The 12,271-nt window shown below is 42.7% G+C and overlaps 1 protein-coding gene across 1 annotated transcript in view; it reads left to right on the top strand.

The window, feature by feature from the left end:
* The window catches only part of LOC148524679 (receptor-interacting serine/threonine-protein kinase 2-like), a 91,932-nt gene that overhangs the window by 23,369 nt on the left and 56,292 nt on the right, over window positions 1-12,271 (top strand). The window contains exons 3-5 of the mRNA XM_088471966.1: window positions 1,339-1,492; window positions 7,616-7,771; window positions 12,112-12,245. Coding sequence (XP_088328092.1) covers window positions 1,339-1,492; window positions 7,616-7,771; window positions 12,112-12,245 — 444 coding nt within the window. The remainder of the gene's footprint in view (window positions 1-1,338; window positions 1,493-7,615; window positions 7,772-12,111; window positions 12,246-12,271) is intronic.

Genomic DNA, 12,271 nt, shown 5'->3' with positions numbered 1-12,271 from the left:
CAATAGCATTAATTTCCACTTAGTTCCAGTCAATTTTGACCACCTCACAGCTCACAATATTGCTGTCATCCAGTTTACGCCAAAAGGTTGCACCGAGCTAGCTGGCTGACTAAGCTAAGCGACAGCAGTGGATGGCACAAACATGTGGCAGTTCAACTTCAAACATGGCACGTGGCTCACACTGTGTGGCGTTACAGGGCTTATATATGCACGTGAACGAAGCGCACTAGGGTAAAGTACAAACAATAGAAGGAAGAATATCTTTATTTTTCACTTCATAGCTCAACTCTCCCTGTGGCAATTGAAAGGGGTTTTATTTTATTATGTACGTGAATAATAACGCACAGGGGTACAGCGCAAACTTAAACTTAAAATAATAAAAAAAAATTACTTTATTTCACATTTTTTAACTTTAAAAAAAGGGTTTTTACTTTTTTCGCAAATGACAGTGACAATACACAATGTAGTGCTGCTTGTGAACAGCCACTTTACATGGACACAGCACATCCAATACACACCAGAGTACAGCACAGCATAGAGGAGCGTGCCCTTATACACACTGACTACACAGACCACAGCCACTTGTTAATGGGTCTGGAGTCTGGATACAGCACAGCCAATACAGCAAAGTACAGTGAAGCATACAGCAGCGTGCCCCTATATATACGGACTATACAGAGCACAGCTTGTGATTCTGGACACAGCACAGCCAATACAGCAGAGTACAGCGCAGCATACAGCAACGTGCCCCTATACACACTGACCATCCACTTGTGAGCCTGGAGTCTGAACACAGCACAGCCAATACAGCAGAGTACAGCGAGGCATACAGCAGTGTGCCCCCCTATACACATTGACTATACAGAGCAGCACAGCCACTTGTGAGTCTGGACACAGGACAGCCTATACAGTAGAGTACAACGCAGCATACAACAGCGTGCCTGACAGTGAAATGGTGCAGAGTCATGGCTGCGGTGCCTTATATAGAATCCAAAACCCACGAGAATCTGACGAAGGGGTAGGGGGTGAAAGAGAAACAGACTGGAGAAAAGGGGACAGAGATGAGAGACAGAGAGAGGTATAGACGGGGGTAGGAGGTGGAAGGAGGAACAAATGAAATAGAAACATGGAAAGGTGGGGAAGGCAGAGAAAAATACCTGCAATGCTGGGCACAATATGTAGCAACTCGGCAAATCACAGGCCAAAATTCTAGTATATATTTATGTGTGTGTTTATGAAATGGTCTGTGCCTACCACACGAACAGTGCAGTCCATATGTGTGTTGTGTGTGTGTTTTTACAGTAATTAAATGTAACATTTTGTATCTGTACTCTGTAGGCAACGCCAAGCAATCCTCGAAGAGGTGAAGTCTATCGGCAGGATAAAGTCAGAGCGTCTGACAGAAACTATTGGAATATATCAGACACCAAATATGATTGGTATTGTGATGGAGTGGATGCCAAACAATTCGCTGCACTCTCTCATTTACCAGGTTGGGCTGAGTATAGAGAATACTAAAGTCATCTGTCATGACGGTTTACTTGAAAGCATACCTGTTGCCTACACAGAGTTGCCTACACACTTGGCGATGTGCTCACGATCTGACATAGTGTACGATTTCCCCTTGAACTGTCCCCCGGCAGCTCCTCCGCATTCCTGCACACGATTTGGTGTAAAAAGTGTCCAGTGTGAGAAACGATCTATCGTGCATTCTTAACTTTTTCCAGTGCATCGTGTCCCAGATTGGCAAATCTGCCCTACAGCACGGCAGATCTGAAGATGCAATGTACGAACTGCGGGGAGGTGCATCGGCATCGTGATCGTGAGTGGACACTCACGATTTGGGCATATTTTACACGATTTGTCGTCACGATGCAGAGGCAAACGCAGGGGGGGTTTCCATCTGCCTGGAAACCCCCCTCCCCAGCACACACCATGACCACAATAGAAATAGTAATATAATACAATGTTACTAGTGCTGCATGTTCTTCTCATTATCACAAATGAAATGATTAGCATCACCTGTGGATCTTTTAAAATGTGTCAGCCAGTAATAAATATACCTGTGCCCCAACTAGGAGATGTGGAAAGCATGCACTGTTATAGGGTTAATTATTTATACTGTATAATAATACACTATCCAGTACATAAGGAGAGCAATATGTACATATATGTCCAGGGAAGTGCTAGGTTCTTCTGCTGCTCCCCCAGACTCCCGGACTGGCTCCAATGCTCTGGAATGATGCCCACATCTGAAAAAAAAAAAACATTCTGCTCAGACAGGATGGCCCTACTGCTGCATCTAATGGCTTACTGTGATCACTGGTCCTCTATATATGCTGGGATTATGCAATACAATATACTTTGTATGATGCATATTAAAGCTGGTTAAGTGCTAATTATACCCTCTTCATGTACTGGCGACACTCGCTCTAAAATCAAGCATTTGGAAACCCCCCTATAGAAATCCTGCGTTTGCCACTGACGATGCGTCGGAATTGGCCAAATCGTGTAAAATATTGGCTTGGACAAATATTCCTGGCAGTGCAGGCTATATATTGATCAAGAATCTGGTACATGAATGGGCCAAGAAAGCCTCATTACTGTCATTGGATCAGTTTATAATCTATATATCTAGGTATATGGTTTCCTTTATTATAGAGGTCTGGAAAGCCTCCTCTTCCTGTCTTTTTCCTGGTTGCCCCTAGAAATTTCAGAGAAATTTGACATAAATAAATGTAACCCCCCTTTTTACCACTAAAGGGTCACCAGGTTACTACCACCTTTGTTACTCCTATGTTGTATAATGCACCCACCCTTAACCTCTCTAGGTGGTGTACCTTTTATGTTATCATTAATCCAGTGCCTCCACCCAAGCTAATTAACTAAGGCTTGCCTGGGTAAGCCATGTTATACACTATAATATTAATAAGGTCCTGATAGTGTAATGTGATGTTTGTGTATGAAGATTGAAATGACATATAATATTACAGTGTAACATCACATACATATCTATATATATGACCTGTTCTTCTTCATTCACGTAGACCCAAGGACTGTCAGACTCCTCCAGGAATAAAATTCACTATAATTATAGCTTTAACATCTTTATGTGTCAACAATATAATATGGCAATAAATACTTCCTTTACACTCAGAGATGAAATCATACACAGATTCATATACATATAGGTATACATAAATATTAACTGAACAATGTAGCAAATTGTACAGTTTTAAGCAGATGTACAGTTTATCACCATAAATTAAGTTATGCTTGGAATCCGGAAGAATAAAATGTTCTTTTTCCATTATACTATATGGTGGTAAATATGCCTTCAATTGTGCTGGAATATACCACTCCTAACAACTTAAATACATTTGGTCCAAATTGTCAATTCGCTGAATCTCCTGTATGAATAGTATCCAAGGTGAACACTCAAAGTATCCCTCTCATATAGGTTTCCACTTATGTAGCTAAAAGTTCATTAAGGATTAATAGCCTATGAGCTGGACACTAACGATACCTCATATATACAGCCACACAGAAGCCAGAGTATTAGGCTGTAAACTTTGACATAGCATAGAATATTCCCTATCTGGCTGCAGCTGAAATAAGTTACTTTTTAGCTTTTGCTCCTCTGTTACTAAAAAAAATATAGAACATGCTCCCCCCAAGCTTCAATTCTAGCTGTATCCTGATGACAGTACATTGTAATGCATGGGTATTTTATAACTGTCCCAACTGACAGATCCCTTACAGCTCTATGTGCCCTCCTATTTTCTATGTACTGTAGTAGCTGGCCAGTCATTGTGTGGTGCTACAGAGAGGGTTATTTCCTCACTGCTGTCAGAATATTCCACGCTGCCTCAGGAATTCCACACTGATATCCTCACACTGGCCGAGGTCATCCCTCTCTCCTTATCAGCTGCACATCCCCTTATCACAGCCTGTTAGCTGTGGGGCAGCCAGGAGGCTGCTGGTCCCTTACACAGCCTCTCTATTTGATGTAGTATAAACTACAGAGTAACTGTGGCTACTAAGTGTAAGTCTGCTCCATTAAAAGATTTCTCACCACCTCCTTGAAGCCGGTCTCTCTGTACAGCTGACTGTATATGCCAGCATTGCCTCACAGGTAGTGGTGCTGGGCGTCTGTCCCCTCCTTCTGACAGCAGATCAGCTGTCAAGCTATAGCCACTGACGAGCCCCTGCAGTTACCTCCTCCCTCAGGAAATGCCTCTGGTAACTGCTGCTCTGCTCCGCTGCCGGGACCACCCCTGCTGCTCCACTGCCTCTTATCAGTGGTAAGCTTCTTCTGCTTCACCAATAAGGCAGGGTGAGTACCGCTGTCCCACCTGCTTCCCCAGCTCAAGCTGGGCTCCCTCTCCGGCTCTGCCCCCCTGCGCCTGGCAGCTCATCGCTGCTCACCGGCTGCCCAGGTCACAGGAGGGCAGGCACTGGAGGGAGGGATCAGGAGACTGCCTCTCAGCTGCTACTAACAGCTGTTATATAGCCTCTCCCTCACCGGATCCTATTTTCCTGACAGGAACCGATTCACTCCCATCTATATTACTCCGCCCCCTTCTGCAACTATCACCAATGTCTGTGAAATGTATATCTGCAGCATGAAGCACTAAAGTCCACTGACATCATAGATATCTAACATGCACAGGGTACATACATTTCCACATATTTACTTATATTTACATCACATCACATATATCCCTTCAGTATATTTAACATTTACCACATAAATGGCATTTTGCTGTAAATAGATGACTGAAAATGTATACCTGTTTCAATTGTATATATGAATTATATTTATATCTCCGTAACCCTAATCAGGGTTACATAATGCGTCTGGGAGAGGAGCAAAGCTTCAGCAATGTTAGCTTTGCCATTCGGTCCTGTATTTGTACGTTTACATTACCAGGAAGGAATAGAACAGGGACAATAGTCAGCTATTTCTGGCGTATGGTATGGTTGCAGTGGCAAACGAAGGATTTCCAGAGGGGGGTTTCCAAATGCTTAATTTTAGAGCGAGTGTAGCCTGTCAATGAAGAGAGCAGAATTAGTACTTAACCAGATTTATTAAGCGTCATACAATGTGTATTGTGTGTAATAATTCCAGCATATACAGGACCAGTGATCACAGTAAGCCATTAGATGCGGCAGTAGGTCCATCCTGCCTGAGCTGAATGTTTTTATTTTAGATGTGAGCACCATTCCAGACTATTGGAGCAAGTACGGGAGCCTGGAGGAGCAGCAGAAGAACCTAGCTCTACCCTGGACATATATGTACATATTGGGCTGTATAGCAGTGCATCTCTAACAGTGCATGTTTTCCAGATCTTCTAGTTGGTGCACAATTTATTACTGACTGATACATGTTAAAAGATCCACAGGTGGTGCTAATTATTTCATTTGTGATACTGAGAAGAACATGCAGCACTAGTAATAATCTATTATATTACTATTTCTATTGTGGTCATGGTGTGGGCTGGGGAGGGGGGTTTCCAGGCAGACGGAACCCTTCCCCTGCGTTTGCCTGTGGGTTGGTGTAAGACTTAGGCCAAATTTTACCAGTGAAACGTGAGAAATTTTGCGGCCAAACAGAATAAGGGAAATATTTTGAGTAACAGTTTCGAAAATGTGGCTTTTCTTTAGTTTCCCCTTTTGACCTTTCTAACTCCTAGGTATAGTTCTTGGGTTGACTCTTACATCTACAGTATGAAGCAATGCAGTACAACTGTGTATGCATATACATACATACACACACACACACACACACATGACACAGTACAGTATGTGCTATATATATATATATATATATATATATATATAAATTTGTCAGAGCCGTAGCTAGACTTTTTGGTGCCCTGTGCCAGAAAGAGCCTTGGCACCCCCCTCATTTTTTAAAGGGACATGATGCACCTAAAAAAAGGGGAATTACCTCATTGGGAAGGGCCAGGGAAGAGATAGGGGAGGCCAGGAGATGCTGGGGATGAAATAAGGAAGTTATAAGCAAGAATGACAATAAACAGAAATTTGACCGGCCCAAACAGCGCCCCCTGACCTGTGGTGCCCTGTGCGATGGCACCGGCCGCACTACCCTAGCTACGGCCCTGAAATTTGTGTTGTTGAGTAAATTAATTTACCCCACACACATCTCTAACGACAGGTACTGTCCTCCATTATAGTTAATGTCCTTCCAATGCCTAGATAGATCCCTTTTCAGAGCAGCCCGATTATAACAATTCTTGGAAGGAATAATTAAGGCGTGGGGGACATTCCTTTCTTCAATATAATTACTGAAATAGAAAGGGATTCAGAAGAAATGAAAAAAATTATCTATATTTTATAGTATTTCATGTACACACATTTAATTGGCAGTACAGACACTGAGGTCGTGGGTTCGATTCCCAACATGGCTATACCTGTGTGGAGTTTGCATATTGTCCCAGTGCTTGCGTGGGTTTCCTCCAGGTACTCCGGTTTCCTCCCACACTCCAAGAATGTAGTGGCAGGTTAATTGGCCCCCAACAAAAACTTAACCCTAGTGTGCATGGGTAGGGAACATAGATTGTAAGCTCCTACTGGGGCAGGGACTGTGAATAGCCAAATATTCTCTGTGTGCACTATATAAATAACTGGTAATAATAATAATTGTTCTTTAAAAAACACAAGTACAATAATAAATTCATATAGAGCCTATCTGACAAAGATCATCTAGAGCACAGGTTCTCAAACTCGGTCGTCAGGACCAAACAGTGCATGCTTTCCAGGTCTCCTCACAGAATCACAAGTTAAATAATTATCTCCACCTGTGGATCTTTTAAAATGTATCAGTGAGTAATGAATGCACCTGTGCACCTGCTGGGTGACCTGGAAAACATGACCTGTGTGGGATCCTGAGGACCAAGTTTGAGAACCGCTGATCTAGAGAAAGGGCCTCAGGCGAATGTAGAACTGTAGATCTGACACCTCTACAGTGTCATCCAGACTTTCTTTGAGTTATGTTCTATCGCATCTCTATCACTGCCCGGTCAGAAAGGCATTGGGCAGAGCAGTGGGGGAGATCACTGACTCGGGCCCCTCCAACCAACCCTGGCCCGAATAAGTAGTACCCGCTCCATTAAAGCACCCCCACCCACCCCCAGCTAGAAAGAGAAATTGGATGTGTGTGTAAAGATTGTTTGACATTCTTACAATAAATCACCAGGTTGTTTCACCAGAAATACTTGTCAGCATCATCTTTGAGGTGTCCGTGTCAATATATATTCAGTGGATGAACTGGGCCATTCCGTTACTGCCACTTCCCTTACTGCTTTGATTGTAAAACTGTACCTCCACCATTCCACCACTTCTAAATGTACAAATTGACCACTGTGTGTGGGCCATTAGAAAAACAGTCTTAATTATTTGAAAATGTATTTATTTTGTCTGAAATAGTAGTGCTCCTTTCAGTGTGCGCAGATATGATAATCAATGTGCTAATTTGTGTTTCTCTTGCACAGTGCTGTAAATAAAAGCTGTAATTTACAATCTGAGCTACTTCTTCTTTCTTTGTACTGAAGATATTCATTATCTAATGAATTATTCTGTCTGATTTTAGTGTGAAGTGTACAGAGAGCTTCCACTCAGTATAAGTATCGGAATCCTAGCAGACGTTGCTGAGGGCCTGCATTTCTTACACCACTTAAACCCTCCTGTAATGCACCAACGCTTGAAGCCCTGCAATATCCTTCTGGATGCCCAATACCGAGCAAAGGTAAGAAAAGGAAACACACCAGTTTTTCTAATGCCATCAATCCTATCGCAACTAGCAAACTTATGCAACAGGTTTATCCATCCATGTGATGCAATTTGTCTTTAAAGTTTGAGTACTTTGACTTCCTATAAAGATTATATTTTACTTTCTCCTTTTTCCATCTAAATAGAATGTAATTTGTGTCTGCATGACCACCAAATAATTGTGCAGGCCTATATTTAAATATGCCCCTTTTAATTTCCTTCAGTAAGGAAATGTTTATGAATGTGATGATTCATACACAAAGCTGATGCCTAAACTCTTAAGGGGGGCATCCACTACACGATTTTAGCAGGCGATTGAACGACAATTACGTCGTTATCGTTCAATCATTTAAAAATCGTTTATAAATTGTGCAGTGTTTGGTCGTTAACGACCAACGATGCGCGCTCCCGCTGGTCGTTTCATCGTCTCGTCAGTCGACTGAACATGCAGGTCAATTTCACTTGATCTATTAAAGATAGTTTACAAATCGTTTGCAAATCGTTCTGACTGAAAGATAAAATTTCAAGGGAAAAAATCAAGGTAAAATCGTTTAGAGATTGGACAGGGAGTAAATCGCCTAGTGGATGTGCCCCTTTAACAAGAATACTGATACCATCGACTGGGCATATGACAAAATAGAAAATGGCAGCTATTCACTCTCGTGGCAGCAAGATCAGCACAAACAGTACACTGATGTTCTGAAGTAAATTGTACACGCAAAAATAGTTAATCAAGGTTGGACAGTGTAACTGTCACTTTCATACACTCACCATCACACAGCTGTGATCGGAAACCAAAAGTAGTATGCATTATTACCTGGTTGCTGCAGTTACAGGGTGGGGCAATGGGGGAGATGTATCAAACCTTGGAGCGAGATAAAGTGGAGAAAGATAACGTACCAACCAATCAGCTACTAACTGTCATTATACAGGTTGTTTTTGAAAAATGACCGTCAGGAGCTGATTGGTTACTACTTTATCCCTCTCCATTGCTATATACATCTCCCCCTGTGTCTTCCTACGTTCATTCACGCTAATCTGACTGGGGTGCTTCACGGCCTTCCTCCTCAACGTAATATAGTCATTTGGGCACAATAGTCCACTGTTCTTTTTATCAAGGCCCTCTTTACGGTCTGCCAGGACTGTGTGTAGGAGGAGAATGGAGGGAAAGTGCAGGCAGGAGCACAGTTGCACATTAAACAGTTTGCAGCCTCTCTGGCATCAGACAGTGACCCTTGCCAGTCTGAAAAGAAGACAATCCAAATAATTGGGAGCCGATTGCAGCACCCCTGCAAGTGTGCTGTGGGACCCTATTTGAAAACCACTGTTTTAGACTAAATTCTTTAAAATAAAATAAAAAATGCTACCACCCATCCGCTGAGGCTCCAATTCATAGCGCACACAGTATGGGGATAACTGAACTTGGTTGCTTGGCACCTTCTCCTCAACCCCAGCTGTTGTCTATACGTGTAATGCTGGGTACATATATATCGGCTGTTCATTTGAACGGCTGATATATCGTGTGTGCATCGGCCACACGATATATATCGTTCACAGACATATCGCATATATCTGCAGATGTATTGGTGCATCATGCTGTATGTATGGGTGGTCAGCCAACGGCCCGTACACTTGCGTCAGAGGCCGCCGGTGCCTAACAGCTCAACTGGTCAATTACATGTAAATGCCCACCCAGTTGTGATGTCAGTCACGACACAACATGTCCAAGATTGGTTAATGTGTATGCCCTTACCAATCGTCATATAGGATGGCTGATCGGCCGTGCGGCCGATCTATCATCCCAGTGTGTACCCAGCCTTAAAAGTGCTGAGATAAAGGACAAAAAGACAGAGATGAAGTTCTGCACAGCAGAGTATGCTGGACACTCAGATAATTCTAAGCATAGCGTGGTCTCTGTACCTTTGGCTCTTCTCTTAAGTCAATACTCATAATGCTCCGCACTGATCTATAATGCTGACTTAGGGGTCTACTTATTTATTTAGATGTAACTAATCTGTATCGCTGCACCTCTACGTCGCATTTCTCTCCTTCACTGGCAGAATAATGCTGCCTTCAAAGGGTCACAGTACAATGTGTGGGAAGTGGCCACTTAGTAGTTTGACCTGGTGGGGATGAAGCAATTCCCTTCCAGCCTTGTGGGAAAGTGGGGTGGTACTAAATAGGTGAGCACAGGAGACATCTCTTTTATCAGGTGTTAGCCTTTTAATACATTGAGAAAAGTTGAGAAAAGCTCTTTCTACAGTGAAAATATTGGACAAAAGAGCTTTTCTCAGCTTAGTAAATAATAAATAGGCCCATTACTTTAGGGCAGTGTCTGAGCAGAGCTCTGTTGTATTGGGTATAGATCGGTCACTGCTACTGTACTCTCATGCCCTACATCATTGCCCCAAATGCTTCTTATAGGTCTAGGCCAGGGCTTCCCAAACCATACTGTATTTGTGACCCACTGCTTCCTTGAACTCTCCATATAGACTGTGTTGAGTGACTTCCTTTATTTAATAGCATTGACCTGCAAAAACAAAGATAAAACAAGGATGCTGCTCTCTTCATAGAAATACTTTGCCAATGCTAGTCTAGAGCCACAATATAGCTGAAGTAGAGGAGGGGACTGAGAGGGAGCTCTGCTCAGTATTCCATAGACATATACTGTAGGTTATGTTTAATGATCCTACAGATACATGCTACTTTGGTGACTGGTGACTGGTTTTCTTTAAGGCGTTTTTGCTTTCCCAAATAACCTCCTTCCCACATTGTCCTCACCAGCAGTGTGATTTACTGGTATATGTGGTAGAGATTTATCTTAGTCACTGCTTCTATACTGACTACTGGTTTTTCCTGATACATCCAAACCTTAGCCTATTGCTAAAAAAATGAAAACAATCAGATTAACAAGAAACAAAGTCTAAATCAAAATCCACAAAGGACAATACTCTTCGTTTCAGCCAAAACACGATTTCATTTTATTTTTACCAATGATGTTTGTCAATTTACTGGCATTGTATAGAGCATTTGGAGGCAGGGCCGGCTCTAGGGGTGTTCGACCAGTGCGGTCGAACAGGGCCGCCACCCATAGAGGGCGCACCCCTCCCCAACATCCCGATTTCAGTGGAGCCAGCCCCCCTGGAGCCAGCAATGTTTGAATGTGTATCACTTCTTGGCACTTTGGCTAAGATCAAGGGTTAATACCAACGTACTCTCTGGGGCTTAAAGGCACCCCCATTAGGTGATGGGCTGTCACTTAATTCGCTGGACTGGTGTAGTCTGATATATTGAGCTGTCTGATGACGAGAATGCACAGTAGGCCGCGCAAGGTCCTGCAGCACAAAGTAAAGTGATCGCTGATGAGATCACTTTACTTTACACATCGCAGGGAGGCCCTTCTATTGGAACCCCTGTCCCTGGATGTGATTTTTTTTAAACATCCGGGCGGTACAGTAATTATTTTTGCTGCAAAAAGTGTTGATAAGATTTTCGAATTATCAGGTCTTAAATCAAATAAATAATTAATGGGTCCCTTGAGGAGAGCCGATGGTTCGACAGCGCCTTCTGCAATTTTTGTGTTGTTTGTTTTTTTAACTTTTTGTGTTTGAGTACTATTTTTGCAGGAAAGGTGTTCTGGACAATAGATAGACAGTGAAAAGGTCGACAATGTTAGATAGACAGTCAATAGGTCGACTGGGATAAAAGGTCGACAGGGACAAAAGGTTGACACAATAAAGGTCGACATGTAAGAAGGTCGTCAGGGTCAAAAGATATGAAAATGGTCAACGCATGGTTTATTTTTTTTTTTTTTTAGGCTTAAGCACTTACCGGAGGGTTAGGTACTAGAAGGGACAGATCGGGTCAGGCACCTACCCCAACAGTTAGGGTTAGGCACCAGGAGGGAGGGTTAGGGGTAGGCACCAAGGGGAGGGTTAGGGTGAAGATTGGGGCTAAAAAAAAAATTAATGTGTCAACAGTTTTCATGTCGCCCTTTTGACCCTGTCGACCATTTGTACATGTCGACCTTCTTACATGTTGAACTTTTAGTGTCTGTTAATCCACACCCGCAGGAAAGCACCGATCCCGGGCTTTTAATTAAAAAAAGGTGGATGTGTAGCATATCATTGTGAAGTGTAAGTGATTGCATGCTCAGCACATTATGTCATTTATTGTAACAAACTGTATATATGTTCCACTCTTCTACACATCTTCTGCAGTCCTGTGCTTGCCTCTAGTCTTCTTCAGACTCAGATACTCCCATATCAGCCTGCAGATCACTGTTTTTAATGTGCTCATTCTAAATCCTTCTTCCAGCTCTCGGATGTCAGGTTGCCAGAACTGCAAAAAGTTTCCGTTGCCCAAGACCAGGATGATAATGATTCTCTAGTGTATCGTTCGCCTCAAAGACTACAGAACCAAGTCCCAACCACAGAAGACGATATTTATAGGTTAGTAAAAAGAGATGTGACACTGC

The sequence above is a fragment of the Taudactylus pleione genome, unplaced genomic scaffold (genome assembly GCF_031769625.1).
Source record: "Taudactylus pleione unplaced genomic scaffold, aTauple2 ptg000117l, whole genome shotgun sequence".
Lineage (NCBI taxonomy): Eukaryota > Metazoa > Chordata > Amphibia > Anura > Myobatrachidae > Taudactylus > Taudactylus pleione.
The sequence above is the reverse complement of the archived record's forward strand: the minus strand, read 5'-3'. Positions and strand labels throughout refer to the sequence as shown.